At 36.3% G+C, this 25,216-nt stretch overlaps 1 protein-coding gene across 2 annotated transcripts in view; it reads left to right on the top strand.

The window, feature by feature from the left end:
- LOC131427479 (zwei Ig domain protein zig-8-like) overlaps window positions 1-25,216 on the top strand; it is a 189,129-nt gene that overhangs the window by 151,425 nt on the left and 12,488 nt on the right. For both annotated transcript variants that reach the window (XM_058590705.1, XM_058590706.1), the window contains exons 4-7: window positions 4,549-4,626; window positions 5,095-5,227; window positions 5,456-5,575; window positions 5,656-5,761. In XM_058590705.1, coding sequence (XP_058446688.1) covers window positions 4,549-4,626; window positions 5,095-5,227; window positions 5,456-5,575; window positions 5,656-5,761 — 437 coding nt within the window. The remainder of the gene's footprint in view (window positions 1-4,548; window positions 4,627-5,094; window positions 5,228-5,455; window positions 5,576-5,655; window positions 5,762-25,216) is intronic.

The following is a 25,216-nucleotide window of genomic DNA, read 5'->3' as shown; positions in this document are numbered from 1 at the left end:
TTTACTTTTATGATCTCTTTGATTGAAGAGAATCGTGATGTCAAACCTTTAGAAATTTGGTAAATGTTTAATGGCTTTGATATACGTCTAAAAAAGACTATCCAAGGCCCAGAAAAGCCCTCCTGATATTTTTTCGTTCATGGGGGTATAGGATTCATGCTAGGATTTACGTCCATGGATTCATCCATCACATTAAAATTTTTAATCAAACTTTAAAGTAAAAAATGAAACCAACACTACACAGTACTCAATCAAAAGGAAAAGAAAAAACTTCTACCTTGAAATTGTTGTCTATCTCCGTTGCACTGCCGTGTAGATCCTCGTTGCTCTAGATGTTCTTGTTGGATGCTGATTGTTGGATGTGATGCTACTGCTACCTGACATCCAGCACCACTCAATTTCCGATTTACTTTTGTCTTCGCCAGCTGCAACCAGCGCAGGTCACCGGTGTATACCTGCGTGTTGTATGGCAGTGGAAAGACCGAGTTGTCTTGTCTCCTTCTTCCTTGTGCTCCGCACCGATATGCTTCTTCACCGAAGTGCCTTCGCACCGGTGTGCCTTTGCACTCTCCTGCTTCTGTGTGCCTTTGCACTCTCCTGCTCAGCACTTGTGGCTGTATATTGTGGCCTGGGTAGAGCTTGGGAAACGCCCTTTGTTGTTTCCTTCACCAGCTTGGCCCAGCACTAGGGCTCTCTTATGCAGCACGATTTTACGTTTTAACGGCTGCTGCCAACAGGTCTCTACCTGTAGTTCAACCGTTGTCGTATTTAACGCGTGTAAACTAACCAGCGTTATTAAACTGTACGCTTCTATACACAACCTTCTCGGTTGAACGGCTATTACTGAATCATCCGGTACATGATGATTAGTATAAAAATGTCCATTTCTCATACGTTATCGTTTACAGGGTTAGTCGGTGTTCGATTTTCTATCTCAAAAGGCACCCACAAATTTTATTTGGAACTCACTACGAATTCTCAAAGAAGGCTACACTGATTATGAAAAATTTCGAATCAAGTGAACGGGTTTACGATACCTTAAGTGAAATTAACTGACTTCGACTACACCATTTTCCGAATTCCGAAGTATTCGAAAGTATCGGAAATGAGAAGCTGAATCGTTTCCACAAAGAAGGCCAGAACGAATTTCATTAAAAAAAATTAAAAAAGACAAAATAGGATAAAAAATTTATTTTCCTATAAAAAATTGATGATTTTTATCCGATTCCATCTTCCGATACTGGAATTACAGGATTCGTGAAATACATGAGTTTTTGGAATCCCAACCGTCATTGAAAATGACAATTCAACAACCGTCAAAAATGATTTAAGGCTCTAAGCTGTATCAATTTATTCTCTATATATTAATTAATGGCCATTCGAGCCGTTTTGGATTACGGTGGTCTCTGCCTGCTGTCTATCTCTGTGTTCTGTTTAATTTTTCACAATTTTGAAACTTTTCCATGGATTGTAGACGTTAGAAAACTGCATGCTGTTGATCTTCATCCAATTACAGAGGGGTCTGGTATAACGCGGTACACCGGGTGCGTGGAAAGCGAATCCGCGATAAACGGGACCCAGAGCATATAGGATTTTGACTGATTGGGGCTGTGAACGACTATCTCGCTTCGGTCGACAGAGCTTTGCAATCTTCGGCAAACTTGTTGTAGATACTTAGACCAACAATTTAGTGTAGTTTGACCGACAATTTGTTGAGAACTGCTTCGCCAGGTGCGCTTTGAAAAGAGTATGAAATAATTCATATGTTCCTAATAGGAAAACAATTTCAACATGAAATATCGCGAATATTTTACTTTCGGTGGTGTCGGTGTTTTCGGAAAGAATGTTCCGGAGGTCAAAACAGATCAAATGGTGTAAACAGTAATTTAAATTTCTCACATGGCTGACTCTAGTGTGCAATTCAGCGTTCGAAATTCTTGCAACTCAAAATCATGTTGACTTATTAAGATGGTTTCTTCGAGAAGGTGTTTTAAGGTTCCAATACCTGTTGAACGACTGATGAAACAGTTCTTATTGTATCTACAATGTGATCTTCTGTAACTGAATACCATACTTGTTTATGAGAGTGATCCTATAGATACCCCAAATACCCTATCTGCTTAATTTCTACTGGATGGCCAGAAAGTTAGCTACAGCGTATTTATAGGAATCAATTAAATATTCACGTCTCTAACACAACCAAATGAAACGAAAGAAAGAATCTATGATCGTTCTCTCTGTTGCACCGTAGTTGTTTTTATATTCTAGCTTTCAACGCGACTCAACTAGTATATAGTAGTATGTATGCAAGAAAGTAATTCTTCAGAAACACACTAACACAATTACGATAACGTCGCGTAGGATGTATGTTTAGTAGATTTGTTAGAGAATCGCATGACACAAAATCACTATATGACGGAGGGAAGTAACAAATAACAGCTATTTTAGCAAACCGAAAATTTCAGAAAATTATATAGAAACCGCATATTTCTAAACTAGAGAAATCCCATAAAAGTAATCATATTTCTTACCAAGTTTGTCCGCGACCAAACAGCTATTAATTCCTACACAAGCATGGTAGAAGAAATCTCTGCCGTCAACTAGTATAAATCACGAACAAACAAATTTAATTTTCCCAAAAAATTGCTTTCTAAGTCATCATGATCGCAATAGCGCAACCTTTTTTTCGAATACTGAACTACCGTTCACATTATCGAATACTTTTTGATATCCCAAGCAATGTTGAGGAAGATACATTGCTCTTAAATTATCACACACAAGCTTTTATCAATCCTCTAACCAGTTTGTAAACCCTCGAAAAAACGATCTTAATAAATCAAGATTACAGGAATTTCCAACCCAGAATTGCACACCAGCGTCACCAAGTGAGAAAATTTTTTACAACTGTTCACACTATTTAATCTGTTTTTACCTCCTCTACTTTCTTTCCGAAAACACCGCCAATCTATATCATCAGGTTTTAGAGATATCACATAATAAATTTTATATTGTAAGATTGTGATCACACTAGCGCCATTCTGTGGGAAAGTTCTCAACTAACATAGTTTTCATAACAAATAAAACCGCTCTATGTCTTTTAGTTTTTTTTATAAGAACATAATTCTAATAATTGACATTTGTATTCAAGCAGACTAACTACATCTGATGGAGTAGGTCCGAGTTAATACTTTTGCTGTTTGCCAAACTACCGAATTCCCGCATTCTTCAAAATACTATAATTTGCGAGTTACTTGAAGCTCAAATCGTTTTATCTGTATAAAGTGAATGATTCATATCATGAATTTTTCAAAGCGCCCCTAGCGGAGCTGTTCTCAAGTAATTGTCTGTCAAACTACACTAAATTGTTTTCTAAGTATCTACAACAAGTTTGCCGAAGATTGTGTGGCTCTATCTGTCGACCGAAGCGAGATAACCGTTCACAGCCCCAATCAGTCGAAATCCCATATGCTCTGGGTCCCATTTATCGCAACAACGAATACCGGCAAAACCGAATCCGCGTTGTACGAGACCCCACTGTATACTTGCAATTTGGATCCATCAAACAATTTTCACTTGCCGGACCACGCGACATCGATAAGGTCGAAGTCTCCTCCTTCTTTGAAAACTATCGAAACCTTTTTCTTGATTGAACACCTTTTTCTTGATTGAACATAAAAGCAATGCATAGTGCACTAAACGCAACTGCAGTAGAATAGGAAAGATTTGAGTGAATTATGTTATGATAAGTTTCTCTAGGAAAAGTATGATAGGTTTGTTTGGAAAAAATAAGGCATTAACGGGTTAGTGTATCGTGAACGGGATTGTCTTATGTGAATTGTAAGAGATAAGTCTGTATGCCACGGAAAACAAATGATTCAATATCAAGTTCTACTGAATTCGGAGCAGCAAGTGTTCCGTAATTTGATATCTCCCTAAGTAATGAACATGAAATTTGATTTCGTTTGTATTTCCCAGTCATGCTTATCTCGATCACGTGGTATTTCCAACATATCGCACATCGAATTAGGATGTCACAAATTGTCTTTCTGCTGTACTCGCGCGAAATTTTCACCGCATCCAAATTTACGCCGTCACAACGAAAGACGATTTTCGGAAGATCTCGTTCCACCTTCAGCATGTTAATTCGAGTTCTGAAACTTCATTCACCTTGTTAAAATAATTTCCGCCATTAATCATCGCTTCTAGTTAGAACTAAACAACGTTGAAATTATCTTCCGCATATTTAACCTGTTTTGAGCCCGTTCCTTCCTGTGCCGGATTCCGAGGTAAACACATTAATCATAGCGATCTTGTGAGAAAACTGCTCGCTACTAAACAGGTGTATGTTCCGCAAAAGAAGAGCAAACATTATGATTTAGCTTTCCCAAGTGGCAAACCCCACATGAACCCGGGAACGGCAGAACAGAGCGGAGCCCTCTCACCGCATGTGAACAATTTTGCGGTTTAGAATCTTTGTCACTTTTCTTTTTCACCCTACCCCGGCAGGATAATTTACACTCCATTTGTTTACCTCTTTCTCTTCGACAGGTTTCCTGGATAAGAAAACGAGATCTTCACATCCTGTCAGCGGGAATGGTTGTTTACACCTCCGATGAGCGATTCCAGGTGAGTTATACAGACCGGGTTTGGATATGCAAATGAGATTTTTGATTAGATTATTGTTCAGTTCTTAACTTTCCATTTGATGGAGAGTGCAGCAGTAAAAATTACAACTTATTCGAAGATGATTTAATTTGACATGTGCTAATTCTAGTGTATCTGAATTTCCCATTTACTAAGCTAAAAGACTCCGTGATAAGTTTTTGAACGTCATTTTCTAAGCAAAAAAAATAATTTAAAAATTTGTTCGTTTATCTTATTAATTCCGGACAATGGGTCGTGATCACCGACCCATTGCATAGTGATTCTAGATTCCTTCCGTTCAGAAACTTAACGAAAAAATAGTACCAGAATCAAATAACAAATAACCGACAGGGAAAATATTGTCTTAATTTGATTATTGCATTGATTTTTCTTCAAATTCATATATTTCGAGAGCTTGGTAAAATTTGCTTGCTTCGTTTGACTTTCCAGGTAACGCGTTCCGAAAAATCGGATGTTTGGACAATGCAAATCAAGTTTGCCCAGCAGCGGGACTCGGGTGCCTACGAGTGCCAAGTCAATACAGTGCCTAAAATGTCGATGACATTCCAGTTAAATGTAGTTGGTGAGTATCGGTGAATACATGAAGTGAACATTGAACTGTGCGTACCAGTGCGGGATTTGCCACATCCGGTATTGGTTCAGTGCTTTACGTCAGAGCGGTTTGCTAGAGCTTGTCTGCGGTTGAAACACTCTAACAAATTTTGTTTTCTCATGACACAGTCCCTGGACATAAAAAAATGTTTTCGTTAGCTCTAGTCCTGAAGTATTTTTTTTATGTTGCCGCTTTCAGAAGCGAAAGCCCTCATCCTCGGACCAACCGACATATACGTGAAAATAGGAAGTGCAGTGACGCTGACCTGCATCATCACCCAGGGACCGCACGATCTGGGTACAATCTACTGGTACCGAGGTAGGGAATGTTGATTTTACGTAGTCCCGCTACGTACGCTCGCTATAACAAAACTTTGTTTCCCCTATTTGCTTCCACAGGGACGAGCACCATCAAACCAACGGAAACCCATCCCAACGAGACGTCAATAGCATATCCTCCACGAATCTCCGTAGATCTCAAGTGGACCGAAGCTTTAACATCTAGGTGAGTCAAATGACTGTTTTAGACACGAGTGCTTTCTCAAACATGGTACCTGCCGAAATGACAAACTCGGCTGGCGTAGGAATGAAATAGATTGATTTGGAAGTTAGTTTACTGCACAGGAGAGCAGATTTTGCTGAGATAATGTTACAGTAAAACTTATTTATCGCCAGCTGGGCTTGATTGGAAATCAGTTCAGCCATGAAGTCACTTAAGAAACTGTAAGAACACTTTGGGCTTTGGTTTACGCTTATGATTTTTGGTTGACCATTGATTTTAGGAAAACCATTTTGATTTATGGCCAAAAATTTATAACAAATCATTTCAACGTTCAAAAACTTTCTCGATTAATTCCAATAGTCTTTAAGTTAAGAAAATGCATGTTCTGACTTCAAAACAAGAAAATAAGCATCTACTTTTTACCTTTTTTTATTTATATAAACCTGTTTGAATCCACCTAGTGGTGTAATGCTGCCTTTCTCATATTACTCATAACATCATAAATGTTACTGTAGAATTCGCAAAAACAACAGTTCATTGAATGGAAAAGTGTGTTCGAACTTAGTCTAACAAACTCTACAGATGCTGTGTACCCTGTAGCTCTGGAACCTGAAGTAGTATCCACAACAAATTTCGGAATTCCGTATGGAACTGTAAGAAAGCGATTCGGCCATCTTGTAGAAAAGTGAGTGAGATCCTGATCACTATATCCAATTCATCCGAAACCGGATAGAGATCACCGGAATAACCGAAGTTGGTTCATTTGCTAGCAACAAATATGACCTACAAATTGGAACGATTTTGAATCTAGTTGAACCAAAGATGAATAATAAAGACATGTATGTGCTTACAAATATTTAAAAAAAAATCTGGTTCGTTCCCGGTACTTTCTAAAATGACCGCACTCACCGCTCGGTGGAGCGCGATTTTAATTGCATTTTTTTTTTTCAAATAAAATTTTTATTAGGCTCATTTGCTTTAGCTTAACGTGGCCGATTGTCTTGTTGTTAGGGAGAGAGAAAGGGATGCCGTATTACGGGGCGGCATACTCCCCAGTTAGTAAGGGGACATAGGGAGGGTGATTTTAATTGCATTGTTATCATTTTGACCAAAGTGTGCCATAAAATCTCAATATATACAAATGAGCTAACGAATCGAAAGGGTTCGTTTGTGGATAAACCTAGACTTACTATCTCATGTTCTATTAAACGAAATCTATCAAACGAAACGAACCAGCGTTTCTGTTATATGTAGTAGGATTATTATTATTGTTTCGTGAAGGCAGGGCCGATAACAATTCTAGAAATTCTCCTCCTTATTGATACTCTGATTGTAATGAAACACAACTTAGACGGCAACTCGATTGAGCAATACTTCGTTCATGTTCAGATCGCGAATGATCAGTGTCCCATCTCAGATCTCACAATAATCATAATTTTCATGGTACTCTCGACAAATTGGGTCAGTTATATATTAGAACCCTTTTGTTAGAAACAGTCGACAGTTTTCTCAATTTACATAAAAAAATGCACCTTGATTGTATGATTTCGTCAATTCAGATCAATGTTGAGAATACTTATTCCCCCTCCCTCTTGCGAATATTTTTGTGAACATTACTCCCTCTCTCTTGTTTTACAAAATATGGGAGATGAAAATTTATTTTCAAAAACCCCTCCTTCTAGTCTAAATGTCAATTCTCTTCAAATTACATAAATTTCATCGTTGATCCCCTCCCCCCATGCTAAGGACACTTGCAATACACTCCCCCCTGAAAATATTCTAATGATCATATCTGAAAAGCAAGAAGTATCTGTACCAAATTTGATAGCAAACCGTTCAGTAGTTTTGGAGTTATGTCGTTATAAACATTATATCTCCTTTTTAGAGGCACGTGCTACATCCACCCCACACGAATACCCTTATAATCATGTCTAAGTAGCGCAAAAAGTATCTATGGTCTTCAAAAAGTATCGATTCTCGTCGAATTATATAAATTTTTACATGACCCCTGTTAATGACACTTGCTACGCTCCCTCCCCCATAAAAATAACCTTACAACCATCTCTGAAGAACAAAAAGCATCTGTGCCTAGTGTGATAGCAATCCGTTCAGTAGTTTTAAAGTTATGCCGTTACATCCCACTTTATAAAGGCACTTGCTATATCCACCCCACATATATCTCATATCTAAGGTATGGAAAATGTTTGCATGGTTTTATCGATTCTTGTCGAATTTTATAAATTTTTCCATGACCCCTGTTAATAATACTTGCTACGCTTCCTCTCCTATAAAAATACCTTTATGACTATTCCTGAAGAGCAAGAAATACCTGTTCCAAGTTTAATAGCTATTGGAGCAGTATGTTATGCCGTTAAAACATTACACTCCCTATTTTAGAGGCACTTACTACACCCTCCCCCCACCGAATATTCTTATAATCATATCTAAGTTGTGCAAAAACTATCTATGGTCTTCAAAAAGTACCGATTCTCGTCAAATTAGATAATTTTTTTAATGATCCTCTTTGTTAAGGACACTTGCAACGCTCCCTCCCTCCATAAAATTATTCTTATAACCATCTCTGAAGAGCGAGCCAAATTTGATAGCAATCCGTTCAGTAATTCCGAAGTTGTGCCACCACAAACATTACATCCTGTCCAGTGAAACTCTGATTGTAGTGACACAATATAGACGGCAACCCGATTGCACAATATTCCATCTCAGATGTCACAATAATCATAATTTTTAGCAGCTCTCCTCCATGATAACCTTTATAACCACTTCTGAGTAGTGTTGAAAGTATCTATGCTCTTCAACAATTATCGATTCCCCCCTTTGGTACATGTTTCAAACTTGGTGGCGATTTGTTTAGTTGTTTCGTACTTATGCTAAGACTTACAAACAATCGCGTTCATGCGCAAATAAAGATTATTTACCCTATGTTCTTCGAATTCCTCGGCAATTCTTTTGAAATTATTTTAAAAATTTCGTGTTGGTTTCAAATTAACAATAGCAATACTATCTAGTATGACCTTCAAATTCTCTCCCCTCTATTGCTTTACAAAAAACAGGAGATGAAAATTTATTTTCAAACCCCCTTCTTCTAGTCTAAGCCCCTCTCCTTCTTGTTTGTCGACATAGAGAATAAATTTTACAATAAACATCGCTTTTTAAAGGCACTTGCTATAAATTTTACCCTTTTGTTCACTTTGGCAATGAATATCTCCTGAAGAAAACTTGAAGAATATCCTTATGATCACCTTAAAGGTCGCAAAACCAAGTTTGTGATAGTTTTCTGAGTTTTTATGGAACAATGCAGATACATACAAACAATTTTTCGTCCAGCTTCTTTATTAGAGATACTTGTTACCCTTACTTACTTACTTCACGCTTATGAATATCCTTACGACCATCTATTAGTTGTAATAAATATTTGTGCCTGTCGGAACATGTTCATTTTCACAAATTCGAAACATTTCGTCTCGAATTCCCCCTGTTAGCAAACAGTTACTACATCCCCCTTTAAATATCCTTATAGCAACCTATGAATAGCATTGATAACTTGAGCTTAGAACGGTCTTTTGAGTCCCCCCCCCCCCCTTGGATGGGACTTACTTTATCTACATCCCCTTAAAAATGCTCTTAGGAAGCTCTAATAATATCTGTACGTAGCAAAAAGTATCGTATTTTAACAAATTCTAACAACTTTACATTAAACTTTCTTTTTAAGAGGCACTCATTATATCCACCCTAAAGACCATATTCGAGTTTTCAAAAAAGTATGTATAGTCTTCGAAAAGTATCGCTTCTATTTAAATCAGACAAATTTCGTCATTGGTCCACACCCCACATGTAAAGAACACTTGTTATACACTCTCCCCCCTCTCCGGAAATATGCCGTTACAAACACTACACTCCCTTTTTTAGAGGCACCTTACCTTTATAAACATATCTAAGTTGTGCAAAAAGTATCTATGGTGATAAAAAAGTATCGATTCTCGCCATATTAGATAAAATAGTTATGGTGCTCTCCTATTAAGGACACTTGCTACGTTTTCCTCTCTGAAAATTACCCTTATGTCCATCTTTGAAGAGCAAGAAGTATCTGTGCGAAGTTTGGTGGCAATCGGTTCGGTAGTTTCGGAGTTTTGTCCTTATATACATTATACTCCCCATTTTAGAGACCCTTGCTACATCAACCCACTTATAATCATATCTTAGGTATAAAAAATCTATAGTCTTCATAAAGTATCGATTCTCGTCAAATTAGAAATTTTTTTCTGAACCCCCTGTTAAGGTCACTTGCTACGCTCCTTCTCCCATAAAAATACCCTTATGATCATCTCTGAAGAGTATGAAGTATCTGTGCCTTTTTGGATGGCAATCCGTTCAGTATCTTTGGAGTTTTGCCATTACAAACACTACACATCCCCCCCCCTTTTTTACAGGCACTTGATACATCCACCCCCATATAGAAATATCTAAGGTATGCATAATGTTCCTATGGTCTTCAAAAAGTATCGATTCTCAGCAAATTATATCCCACGTTAATGACAATTGCTACGTACCCTTCCCTATAAAAATACGCTTATGACCTTTTCTGATGAGCAGTAAGTACATGTGCCAAGATTGATAGCAATCCGCTCAGTAGTTCCGGAGTTATGCCATTACAAACATTACACCCCCCTTCGTAAAAGGCACTTGCTACATCCACCCCCCATATAATCATATCTAGTATATGCAAACTGTTTCTATGGCCTTAAAAAAGTATCGATTCTTGTCAAATTAGACAAATTTTTAAGCCCCCCCCCCCTGTTAAGGACACTTACTACGCTCCCTCCCCCATTAAAATATCCGTATGACCATATCAGAAGAGCAAGAAGTATATGTGCCAAGTTTGGTGGCAATCCGTTCGAGAGTTTCGGAATTATGACGTTTCAAACATTACACCCCCCTATTTAAAGGTACTTGCTACATCCACCCCTCATATAGTCATATCTAAGGTATGCAAAATATTTCTACGGTCTTCAAAACGTATCGACTCTTGTCAAGTTATATGAATTTTTCCATGACTCCCCCTTGTTAATGACACTTGCTACGCTCCCTCCCATATAAATATGCTCACTAAACCATCTCTGAAAAGCAAGAAGTATCCGTGCCAAGCTTGGTTCAGTAGTTCCGAAGTTATCGCGTTACAAACATTCAAACTTACATCCATTTTTATATATATTATAATAATAATAATAATAATAATAATAATAATAATAATAATAATAATAATAATAATAATAATAATAATAATAATATTAATAATAATAATAATAATAATAATAATAATAATAATAATAATAATAATAATAATAATAATAATAATGATAATAATAATAATAATAATAATCATTATTATTATTATTATTATTATTATTATTATTATTATTATTATTATTATTATTATTGACATCTCAACACCACCGGCACGGTATTAGTGAACTATCGGCTGTGAAAATTGCATATTTATTCCAATAAATTTCAATTCATTGGCCGTTTTTTTATTCTTTCGGTCGAACTTATCATAAAATAGCAAAAAAATTTACTGTCTTTTGCCAATATCACACGCCAGTAGCAGACATCCGTAACCGTTTCGATTTCTTCATAGCGTGTACGAAATTGAACAAAGCACGCATCGTTAATTTTGTGTTTTCTTTTTCTTCCGGTGTTTTACATATTGTCTTTCTATATGCTGATTTGAACACTTTGACACTCATCGTCCTGTAACTGCGGAACCGGAAGTCGGACCCAGATGAAATTTCACAGTAGCTTTAAAGACAATATGAGCTATAAATCGAATGAAGATTTGTGAAAATCGGTTCAAGCATCGCTGAGAAATCGAAGTGAGTTTTATTTTTGGAATTTTTCTTTACTACTTTCGGTGATTCCGGAAAAGGAAAAATAGGAACCAGTAGTTCCGAATTACGTTTTTATGCCCACAAACTAACAAGCGCTGCAAACTAGAAAAATTTATAAGTAAGATTTATTGGATTTGTACCTGTTTTTGACCATCAGTGATGACTGGACCGATTTTGATCAAACTAGTCGCAAATGAAAGGTATTCCCGTCAACCAGAATTGAACCACTATTGAATGGTTTTGAGATCGGATGTTCACTTTTTGAGTTATACAGACTTAGTTCAAAAATTTCAGTTTTACAAATTCTGTTACAATTAACCTTGAAAACAGAACATGTTTTTAGACTTGGATTCCGCACGGTAATATCTATCCAACAAGCCAAAGATTGTTAAAATCCGTCAATTTTTAACGGAAATATCGATGTTTTTGTATAAGCGACTTTTCGCCTTAAAGCAATGCTTGGGAGCAACGTGAAACACGATTTTTATACTGTTACATACAATTATTTCTAAGCACCAAAAAGACTGTGTACAGTATCCTTTTTCATGGCATTTTGTCTCGGACCGATTTTAGCACGGTTTGTTTTTGGCAACATAATCGTTAGAATATGACATATGTAAACCAGATGATGGCAGCATTTTCGATTAGAAAGAAATTCCACAATTATACTGATTTAAACCACTTACATTAAAAATCGCTGGAAAAACATTACACTCATATACCATTCGAATCAGTTCGTCGAGATCAGCAAATGCGTGTGTGACAAATAATTTCACTCAATTTTCTCGGAAATGACCGTTTTCCACAAACTCAGATTTATATGAATAGTCGTATGCTCCCAAACAAGGTTCCTGAATTACGTTTGGATCCGACCTTTGGTTCCGAAACTACGGGATGATATGTGAAACGAAATTAACGATGACCGAACCGATAAAAGATTCAAATGAAAAGTCTTAATGAAAAGTCTTGATGAATAGTCGTGATGAAAAGTCTTGATGAAAAGTCAACTTCCGGTTTAGGGGATACATGGTGATTATTATAAAAATGTCTATTTCACAAAAATTAATCAGGTTCCTCGGGTTTGCTGATTTGGATAGTCGATCACCAAATAAACTTATTTCAATTTTAGCGGTATTCAGTTTTCGATTCGGAAGGTATTCTAAAATTTAATTCTCTCTACGATTTCTGTCTACACTGATTGTCAAACATTTTGAATCAAATGTAAACTATACAGCTCTTCAGGTGAATTTAACTGACTTCGGCTACACCGATTTTCGAATTCCGGTTCCAGTATCAAATCGTATCTCAAAGCTTAATCGTTTTCTCAAAAAAGGCCAAATAGAGTTTCAAAAACTCTAATTCAGATTAAAGGGTTTACGGTCCCATAGAAAATTAATAAATTTTTTAAAATTCTGACTCCCGATTGTGAAGTTACAGGGTCATGAGTTTTTAAAATTCATACCGATTTGGAAGATTACAATTAGAAAAAGCTTCAAAGTTGAACTCAAAACTATTGCAATTTGTTTGTCATATAAATTTATTGCCACACGAATCGTTTTTGCTTATGCTGGTTCCTGAATACTGGCTCTAGAAGTACCGTAAATAATGACGAAAAACTCTAAAATTGAACTTACTTCGATATCTCATGGAATGTTCAATCCATTATCACAAGTTTTGATCCGCATTCGATCCGATTTGCAGTTTCGACATTACAAAGTAATGAGTGATTAAAATCTCCAACTGCCATTTAAAACGACGGTCATAGAAATAATGTCATGAGAACTAAAACACCGAAGAATATTCATGCAAAAAATAAATTGATAAAAAAAGTACCATCTCACTGCTAGGTGAGCACGTTCAAGCACGTTTTTCTTAAGGAAAACGCCTAAGAACAAAATATAGAATATACTATATATCAATATGGATCACTCTTGAGATTCACAGTAAAGTGCGGTGGCAAAAAAGGTTATTATTAATACACTACAAATTTTTTAATGCTCATATGTAATTTGCATTCGGCTACCAAGCCCCGGTTTATGGTTTTATATGTATAAATTATTCAATGAACAGATGTGAGCTCTGTGGTTCAGTCGAGTAACTGATGTGCTTGTGATCTAATGTTTCTTTGTTCAAGTCGCGGTGCTGCTAACGATCTTTTGTTTTTTATTTCTTTCGAAATCAAGCCATGTAATTTTCAAAGCAAACAATTTTACATGTTCTTGAATAAAAATTTGTGTGAAATACGATGCTCCATTTATGTGGATTTTATAAGATGTAAAATTACAAGATTTTTTCGAACTGTGTACACACTAAGAAAAGTTTACATCTTTATATAGGGTGATTTTTTAAGAGCTTGAGAACTTTTTTAAACAATAAAACGCATAAAATTTGCAAAATCTCATCGGTTCTTTATTTTAAACGTTAGATTGGTACATGACATTTACTTTTTGAAGATAATTTCATTTAAATGTTGACCGCGGCTGCGTCTTAGGTGGTCCATTCGGAAAGTCCAATTTTGGGCAACTTTTTCGAGCATTTCGGCCGGAATAGCCCGAATTTCTTCGGAAATGTTGTCTTCCAAAGCTGGAATAGTTACTGGCTTATTTCTGTAGACTTTAGACTTGACGTAGCCCCACAAAAAATAGTCTAAAGGCGTCAAATCGCATGATCTTGGTGGCCAACTTACCGGTCCATTTCTTGAGATGAATTGTTCTCCGAAGTTTTCCCTCAAAATGGCCATAGAATCGCGAGCTGTGTGGCATGTAGCGCCATCTTGTTGAAACCACATGTCAACCAAGTTCAGTTCTTCCATTTTTGGCAACAAAAAGTTTGTTAGCATCGAACGATAGCGATCGCCATTCACTGTAACGTTGCGTCCAACAGCATCTTTGAAAAAATACGGTCCAATGATTCCACCAGCGTACAAACCACACCAAACAGTGCATTTTTCGGGATGCATGGGCAGTTCTTGAACGGCTTCTGGTTGCTCTTCACTCCAAATGCGGCAATTTTGCTTATTTACGTAGCCATTCAACCAGAAATGAGCCTCATCGCTGAACAAAATTTGTCGATAAAAAAGCGGATTTTCCGAATGGACAACCTAAGACGCAGCCGCGGTCAACATTTAAATGAAATTATCTTCAAAAAGTAAATGTCATGTACCAATCTAACGTTTAAAATAAAGAACCGATGAGATTTTGCAAATTTTATGCGTTTTATTGTTTAAAAAAGTTCTCAAGCTCTTAAAAAATCACCCTGTAGATGCACATAAATGGAGCGTCGCGATTCACTTATATTCACGATTCAAAACATGTAAAGATAAGTCATATCAGTAACTTCACAGGCAATGTAGCTTAAGCTTACATCGATATAGACGCGAAGTTTATTTTTACATGTTAATAGATGTAATATTGTGTCATCACCGAAGAAATTATGGCATGTTTGAATTTACGTCAAGCGTAAATTTCATTTTTTCTAAGAGTGTATGCTTACTGCATTGCTTTAATCATACTATTTATTAACATTCTTTCAGTGCATAACAAACTTTCTATTTTTCGAATTTAGGAATGGTTCGTCTGTTGAGCGAAATTAAACTACTTTTTGAAAAATAAATATATAAATTTCTAATCTATTTTGACTAAAAATTTCATCTATTAACAAAACAGCTCACAGCAAGGGCCAGATCGCTTAGTATATGAACTTTTAATTTATAGACAATTTATAAAAATGACAACTCTCTTTTACATTCTAACTTGCCCTGAGAGAAAAGACAATGTGCCGTTAATATTAAATTTAATGCCATATTGAATTACGTCATTTGGGATTTGGTTCGTTAAAATAACAGTTCGGCTGAAAAGTTCGTATCGTTTAATAGACACACACATTTTTTTGCCAAAATTCGTTTTTATTATTCAACATAATTGCCATCAGAGGCGATACAGCGATTATAGCGATCTTCCAACTTTTCGATACCATTTTTGTAGTACGATTTGTCCTTTGCCTCAAAATAGGCCTCAGTTTCAGCGATTACTTCTTCATTGCTTCTAAATTTTTTACCAGCGAGCATTCTCTTGAGGTCTGAGAACAGGTAAAAGTCACTGGGGGCCAAATCTGGAGAATACGGTGGATGAGGGAGCAATTCGAAGCCCAATTCGTTCAATTTCAGCATGGTTTTCGTCGACTTGTGACACGGTGCATTGTCTTGATGAAACAAAACTTTTTTCTTCTTCAAATGAGGCCGTTTTTTTTAAATTTCGTCCTTCAAACGCTCTAATAACGCTATAAAATAGTCACTGTTGATGGTTTTTCCCTTCTCAAGATAGTCGATGAAAATTATACCATGCGAATCCCAAAATACAGACGCCATAACCTTACCGGCCGATTGTTGAGTCTTTCCACGCTTTGGGTTCGGTTCATCGCGTGCAGTCCACTCAGCTGACTGTCGATTGGACTCCGGAGAGAAGTGATGGAGCCATGTTTCGTCCATTGTTATATATCGACGAAAAAAATCGGTTTTATTTCGATATAACAGCTCCAAACACTGCTCAGAATCATCAATTCGTTGTTGTTTTTGATCGATTGTGAGCTCACGCGGCCCCCATTTTGCACAAAGCTTTCTCATATCCAAATATTCGTGAATAATATGTCCAACACGTTCCTTTGATATCTTTAGGGTGTCAGCTATCTCGATCAACTTCACTTTACGGTCATTGAAAATCATTTTTCGGTTTTTTTTCACGTTTTCATCGGTAACAGTCTCTTTTGGACGTCCACTGCGTTCATCGTCTTCGGTGCTCATATTACCAGTAAGAAATTTTGCAAACCACGTACAAATTATTGCTTCGCCCGGTGCAGAGTCTGGATAACACTCATCAAGCCATTTTTTGGTATCGGCGGCACTTTTTTTCATCAAAAAGTAGTGTTTCATCAACACACGAAATTCCTTTTTTTCCATTTTTTCACAATAACAAAAGTAGCTTCACTCAAAATGCAATATCTCACAAACTAATAATCAGACAGCTGTCAAATTTATACACGTATCTTTTGAAGGTTAGTACTAACTGAAAATGGTATGGATTTAATTCTAGTGGCGCCCTCTCATAGAAACGATACGAACTTTTCAGTCTGTTAAGATAACGTTATTTGGAATTTACTTCTTATAAAAAGTTTTGTGTAATGAATGTGGAAATCGGCCATCATATGGTTATTCTCGGAACGGATGCGAAGAGGAAATGCAAAAAAATGAAGTTTGAACTCGTTTCAATATTCAATATGGCGACTTCCGGTTTATTGATATTGCTTAAAACCCCTAACAATAGGGGTATTTTCGGAACAGGATTGATGAGTAGATGTTGGAAAACGATGTTTGAGGTGGTTCTGAAATTCAAGAAAGCGACTTCCGGTTTCTTGATATTCCTTGAAAACCCTCACAATATGGATATTTTCGAAAAGAATTGATGAAAAGGTGCCGGAAAACAATGTTTAGGGTCGTTCCAAAATCCAAAATGGCGATTTCTGTATCATCTATACTCCTTGAAATCTCGGAAAGGATTTGATGTGGTGTCATAAAAACGATGTTTGTGATCATGCCGAATCCAAGATGGCCACTTCCGGTCTATTGATATTCTTTGAAAATACTCACAATATGGATATTTTCAGAATAGATTTATTATGTAGGTACAAAAAAATAGATATTTGTGGTCGTTTTGAATTCCAATTCTTTCCAAAAACACCCTATTGTAAGGGTTTTTCATTTTCTGGAACCTACTATTTAAACTACAATATGGGTGTTATTTCCAAAAATACATTACAAAAATAGTTTACGTTATTTGGGATTTAGTTCCTAAAAGAAGTTACGTAAAAAGAGGAAATGCATGAAAAGTGTTCGTAAACGGAGGTTTGGGTGTACTGTTTGAATGTTATGTGTCATTTGCGCTAAGCTATTCGTAAAAAGAGGCCGGAATTATGAGCCGACCACGCTTGGTTTTTGCACCATGATAATGCACACTGGCATACTGCATTGATTCTTCGGAATTTTTTTTATCAAAAATTCAACCAACATCGTACCGCAACCACCGTATTTGTCTGATTTTGTTCCGTGTGACTTCTGGCTATTCAGCAAACTTAAACGATCGCCCCGGGGAAACTGTTTTGAGTCAATTGAAGACATCAAACGAAAATCGCTACGCGCATTTAAGGCTCTACCGGAAATTGACTTCAACAACTGTTTCTACGATTGGAAAAGATGTTGACACTGTCGTGATTGGCCATGTTGTGTCTGTGCGTCATTTGGCCCTCGGCTAAAACACATCAATTGCAAAATCAGAGAGCTCGCTAGAACCGAAATCACTGGCTGCTACCTGTCGTCACGGTGACCGAAATACGAATGAACTGGTTGAGATTGCGCTGCTTTAATAAGAGGGCTCTCTCTTCCTGAACTCGCTTCGTTTTCCTGGTGGCTGCTACCTGCTTCTGATGAGACCGACTTTCGCAATACGAATGAGCTGGTTGTTGTTGTTGTTACATTTGAGTTTTATTTGCATTTATTTTTGGTTTACAATAATTTAACAATGTAAGTGGTACAGCTTTCGCTTTTCAATCTTTGATGTATGTCTTATTACTTTTTAGTTATTTCATTTTGCTCTGCTATTCGCAACAATATTTGTTTAACAATGTAATTGTTTGTTATTTTACGAATGAGCTGGTTGAGATTGCGCTGCTTTAATAAGAGGGCTCTCTCTTCCAGAACTCGCTTCGTTTTCCTGGTGGCTGCTACCTGCTTCTGATCGTCACGGCGTCCGAATATCGAATGAGCTGGTTGAGGTTGCCCTTCTAGTTTTATAGAAAGGTTATCAGAACGCTCGCTCTGCCATTGGTTGTTCTTTGCTGCTAGAAATGCCACAAGTGATGAGCCGTAATATGGGGAACGCGATGTTTGCTACTTCAAGCGACAATCATAAATGTCGTAATGAAATAATTAATCAAATAGCGTATTGTGATTTAAGTTAGGATTTATTAATATTTTATTTACAATTATCATTTATTTTATAATTTGTGCAAATTTAAGTTATTATTTCGTATCTCTTCTACAGACACAACATTGGATTAAGCATGTTTCAAACACCCAGCAGGAGCAGCATTTAAATAGCGCGTTTGAATTGGCGCAACAAAATCTTGCACTCCTGTTACTTCTGTGTATGATATTCAAGCTAAATAGTATAATATTATTCATGGTTTTTGATTGAATATGTTTTTCTTATCATTATAATAATTATTAATCACAGCATACATGGTAATATTACCTGCAGTTTTCATCAACGATATTATTCTACCACCACGGTATTGCTAAATAAATTTCAAACACTTCACGAATCATGGAATATCGATGCGACCGACAAAAAAAACTCATTGAAATTATTTCATCTCCCGTAAAGTGGCTATGATTTTTCTCAATCATTCTACCGTGTATAATCAAAACCAAGACAGACTTTCTTACCAGCACCGTGATTCTGTTTTTTTTTCAACACAGTTGAAAACTCGTACACATGTCTGTGTGCTCGGTAATATTTTCACACTCAAGTTTCGGTATCGAGTATCGCTTCTTCACTTCTGTAAACTTTTGTAGATCACATCAGAGACGATTATTTTCTACATCAATCATTTCCGGCCGAATCAGTAGTGATTGTTTTAGAATTTAGATATTTACTGATCTCGACTTGACTTGATCATGTTCATTCAAAAATCAAAATTACTTAGAGATTATATCACACTCAAAACAAAATTGAATTTTACAGGTGACTTAATCCCTCATACGATGTAATTCATAAAGACCTAATTTGTCAAATGACGAAAAATCTCATTTATAATGACTTAATGTTAGATGAGCTTGAATTTTACTGGTTTCGACTGTAACTTGAATTCTGCTAGCAGGTGCGACTGTATGAATTCAAATGTACCTTTTACCAGCTTAGCAGATGCATGCTTCTGTGGCTCAGTCGATTAACAGACGTACTTGCGATCCAATGATTCTCGGTTCAAGTCACGGCGTTGCTATCAGTATTCTTTTGTCGTGAATACGACTTACTTCACTATGGGGCGCCTTTTCAAAATTTACACTCGGAGAGAGTGATAAGTTTTTGATCAAGAATATCTCTTGTTGTATCTAACGAATCAACACAATTTTTGCTTCATGCCATCGGAAATATGATCACTATTTTATGATAAAATTTTCAGTTGTGCGTCTGCCTTTCTCGTATTTTGAAAGCTCATAGCTCCGTGCTCTATGAAAGGATTTATATAATCTAACTACCAATAGAATCGATATTTTTCAACTTAAACGTGTATAGCAACAGCATTGAAGTATTTCAATCGTACACTATTGAAAAACCTGTCTCATTTGACCCATGTTAACACCAGCCAATCAGAACGCGTTCTGAGGAAGAGAACAAAATATCTGCTGCTGCACAACAAATCGTTCGAGAAAAATGTTCCGAACAGTGCTTAATATCGTAGTGAGTTCCACAATTTGGTCCTTCTGAAAGGCAGGAATGAATCCCGTACAGCATCCTGATAGTTTCTTTGGATGAAATGCAAATCCAAAATGAAATAGTCAACATTAAAATTCTATATGCGGCTATTTTTATTGCCGTTAGGACCGCCCATTAGTGAAAAAGCTACAAACTAAATCACGTAAAAAGAAACCTCTAAAAAAATTGGATCAGTTTGGATTCTATCGCCCCTGCGAGCAGATGTATTATTTGTCGTTTGCAAAGCTAGTTTCGCTTCCGACAAGAGCGATTACGTCACAGCTGCCAGTTGTTTGCATTGGTGAAAAAACAACTAAAAGAGGACAACTGTGGAGAGCATCACACAAAATCAGCTCTTCTAATGGCTCTAGAAGTTTTCTAAAGAACTGTTAGGATTTCTTCTTCGCAAATCGAAGGTAAAAACCTCAGTTTAGTGCAAATCTAGAAATGTTTGATTAGATTTGTACACTTTTCGCTGTGTGAAATTCACAGTAATCGAGATCAAGTGAAACTTTCTTTGTTTTTGCAAAATATGTGAAAAAGGGGAATGCTTGCATAATTCATATAATTGATCAACTAACATGTCAGTTGTTTTCGTATTCACGACATCCACACTCTTAGAAAAAATGAAATTTACGCTTGACGTAAATTCAAACATGCCATAATTTCTTCGGTGATGGCACAATATTACATCTACTACCATGTAAAAATAAACTTTGCGTTTATATCGATGTAAGCTCAAGCTACATTAACTGTGAAGTTACTGATATGACTTATATTTACATGCTTTGAATCGTGAATGTAAGTGAATCGCGACGCTCCATTTATGTGCATCTATAAAGATGTAAACTTTTCTTAGTGTGCAGTTATGTCTCTGACATTACCCAAGTGCCTTTTTTTTATTTCAGTGAATTTCATGGTATGGAGTTTTAGACACAATATTAAATGTTCTTCGAAGTAAATTTGTGTGAACTGCGCCGCTCCATTTATGTGCATCTAATAAGATGTAAAATCACAGGGATTTTTGTAAGTGTGCAGTTGTGACTACGAAATGATGATTCTTTCCTTCACAGAAAGAAAAGATGAAACTTACACGACATGTAAACCAATAGTACTATTAAACAGACATCAGTTGAAACGAAAATCTGATTTGAAACCATGATTGATGTAAAATTACATTAAAATGCATTTACTTTTTTATTGAACAAGGCTGTATATTTACAAATCGCTTAGTTTTGTAATGTAACTTTCCATTCAATTACCTGCTCCAAATATGTGCATGAAAATAAATGTAAATTCACAAAATATTTTTATCTGTGTTGGCCAAGATTACTTATGATGATATCAGATATTTCGATCAGCAGTGATCTTATATCACCATTGATTTTTGATTTAAGGTGATTTTCCCAGCCCTGGTCATACCCATAAGTTATACATTTTATTTTCTTTAGTTAAGATATAGCAACGTTTCCTTAGGAAGTGCGTTTTAACCCCTTTTTCCCTTACATATTTATTTTCGTTTACAGCACACTATTTTTTAGAAACAATTATTTGGGGTTGTTAGTTTAACAGATCGGCTGAAAAGTTCGTATCGTTTCTATGAGAGGGCGCCACTAGAATTAAATCCATACCATTTTCAATTAGTACCAACCTTCAAAAGATACGTGTATAAATTTGACAGCTGTCTGATTATTAGTTTGTGAGATATTGCATTTTGAGTGAAGCTACTTTTGTTATTGTGAAAAAAATGGAAAAAAAAGGGATTTCGTGTGTTGATGAAACACTACTTTTTGATGAAAAAAAGTGCCGCCGATACCAAAAAATGGCTTGAGATTCTGCACCGGGCGAAGCAACAATTCGTAAGTGGTTTGCAAAATTTCGTACTGGTCATATGAGCACCGAAGACGATGAACGCAGTGGACGTCCAAAAGAGGCTGTTACCGATGAAGACGTGAAAAAAATCCACAAAATGATTTTCAATGACCGTAAAGTGAAGTTGATCGAGATTGCTGACACCCTAAAGATATCAAAGGAACGTGTTGGACATATTATTCACGAATATTTGGATATGAGAAAGCTTTGTGCAAAATGGGTGCCGCGTGAGCTCACAATCAATCAAAAACAACAATGAATTGATGATTCTGAGCAGTGTTTGGAGCTGTTGAATTGCTCCCTCATCCACCGTATTCTCCAGATTTGGCTCCCAGTGACTTTTTCCTGTTCTCAGACCTCAAGAGAATGCCCGCTGGTAAAAAATTTTGAAGCAATGAAGAGGTAATCGCTGAAACTGAGGCCTATTTTGAGGCAAAGGACAAATCGTACTACAAAAATGGTATCGAAAAATTGGAAGATCGCTATAATCGCTGTATCGCCTCTGATTGCAATTATGTTGAATAATAAAAACGAATTTTGGCAAAAAAATGTGTGTTTCTATTAAACGATACGAACTTTTCAGCCGAACTGTTATAACTGTATTCTGTAGACTTTGGATTTACTCGATAGATGACGTTGTTTTTTTTTTCTTTTTGGTTTAATGCAGTTATCGATTTGGTCCAACTGTTGTAGACATTAAATTTTATTGTGATCCGTTTAATGCAACATCAAGTTTAATCGACGTAATTGATCCCTTTGCACTCATTCATGGTAACTAGGATGAAGGCTGCTATGCGCTTAAATGGGATCTGCTTTGTTAATGGTGGAAACCGGACTAATGCTTCATCTCATGTCGATATTACTCGGAATGTTCAGCAACGTGTTCCAAAAATGATATGACAAATGCTGCATTTTAAATGGAAATTGAATTCGATGCCGACTGTTAGTAGAAATGATAAAGCACTTGTATTAACTTCATTGTTTTTGTCAAACGCAATTTTCTTCTTATATTTGTACTGAAATTTTATTTGTTTTTTAAAGATTATGCCTTCGCAGATTCAAATTTATCACTGAACTGACTCCACTTCCATAGTGATGAAATGATAAATATGCACCTCAAGTGCCTCGTTGACAACAATGTCCATGACAATTCATTCTGTGAACGTGCATACTAATACATAAAATTTGCCTGGAGCAGTAGAAATGCCCAAACAAACGAAAATAATGTAACAGGACCTACAGTAAAAAAAAATTAGTTAGAGTTTATTCCGGTATCTCTGTTCAATGCAGAGAATATAAACTTAGGTTAGCACTTTTGCTTCACATGTGAGTTGCATTCACTATTTACTTTTACATCGTTTCATAGATCCACTGCAAACCGAACAGTCGTTTTGATTGTAGTCCGAGTTAGGAATGAAATAGTTTGATGTCTTAATACGACAAGTGGAACAAGAGGATTGTCAACCAAAATTGTAGATGATTCTTTATTTTCACTCTTTTTTTTAATTAAAAATTATTTCCTAAATGACACTGTAGAGAATTCGAATAAGACCGAAAGGCACTGGAACGGATTAAACTTTTCGGGACTATGGCAAACATTTTTAATTGGCTTAAAAGTTGTTCTAGTCATTCTCGATCTAGTAATGCTAGTGTATTCTGATTCGCAATTTTGATAGTTCGTAAAGAGAGCTTGTCAGTAAAATAAAATACGGATTAGTGCCTGAAAAGTTCGCAAAGGGTATGACAAACTCTGCACAGTTTTTTTATATCTCTTATGCGGTTGTGCTCCTCCCAAGTTATGTTGAAAATAACTGCAAGGTTGATGAATCAAGCATCGGCATCGAAATTATTCGGATACATGTAATGAGTAGTTCTTTCTAGTAATATCTGTTCCGGTGTTTTTTGTGGATAAATCTTACTTCAGTTGGCAAGATTTGCCTTGGGCCGTATTTAAACGAAACGTATTGATGGATTTTGTATGATTTTTTCATTGTAACTTATGTGAAACAAATTCATCCATTCCTCCTACTTAAACCTAAGTCCATCCAAATCGGCCAAAGTATCTCTGAGGACATAGTCTGAGTATCAATTTGGAGTATTTAAACACTATTTTCGATGCTTCCGGAATCGGAAGTCGGGAACCAGAACAGCCGGAATTAGTTGGATAGGTCGTTTACTAACAATGACTAACGGTTGGAATAGTTTCGAGCCTAGTTTAGAACATATCTACGTTTTTGGTTTCACCGCCTCAAGTGACGCTGTACATTTTTTACTACTCTGCATCCCGTAATTCTGCAATCGAAAGTTGTATTCGGATGAAATTCTAAAGCTTTGTATGGGATCATAAGACCTTTAATTTGAACCTAAGTTTGTGAACATCGGTCACGCTCTGTCTGAGAAAAGTGAGTAAGTAATCAGCTTATTTGTTGGTTTTCGTTTTCTTTATAGCGTGTACGAAATTGAACAAAGTCCGCTGTGAGCATTGTTTGTAAAGGTTTTTAAGTTTTCTTCTTCCGTGTCAGCTAGTACCGGTGCGTGCTGGTTTTGTATCGTCATTTTATATGGCGCTTTGAAAGCTTTCACACTAATCGCCCTGTAATTGTGGAACCGGAAGTCAGATCCGGATGAAATTTCATAGTAGCTTTCAATGACAATATGAGCTACAATTTAAATCGAGATTTGTAAAAATCGGCTAAAACATCGCTGAGAAATCGAAGTGAGTTCTACTTTTGGAGTTTTTCTTCACTGCCTTCGGTGCATACGGAACAGGAAAATGGGATACTATTAGTGCCGAATCAAGTTTATATACCAACAAACTATCAAGCTCTGCAAACTAAAAAGATTTATTAGACAGTTTTATAGAATTTGTACTTGTGTATGCCATCGTTTATGAAAAACACATGAAATTGAAAATTTTGTTTGAATCTTAGTTTGTGAAAATCGGTCAAACCATTTCCGAGAAAATCGAGTGCATATTTCATACATAATTTTCACATATTATCCTAAGGAGTGTATCGAAAACAAGCTATTCAGATACATTTGTGTTGTACGTATGTATTTGTAATGGTTCTTTATGCTCAGATCACAGCATGCTGTGCGTTTGGCTGTCAGCTTTCGTTTGTTTACTTATTTGTGCGGTTGAAATTCTGCGTTTT

This window comes from Malaya genurostris, chromosome 2 (genome assembly GCF_030247185.1).
Source record: "Malaya genurostris strain Urasoe2022 chromosome 2, Malgen_1.1, whole genome shotgun sequence".
In the NCBI taxonomy this organism is placed as follows: Eukaryota; Metazoa; Arthropoda; class Insecta; order Diptera; family Culicidae; genus Malaya; species Malaya genurostris.
This window is presented reverse-complemented; position numbering and strand designations above follow the sequence as displayed.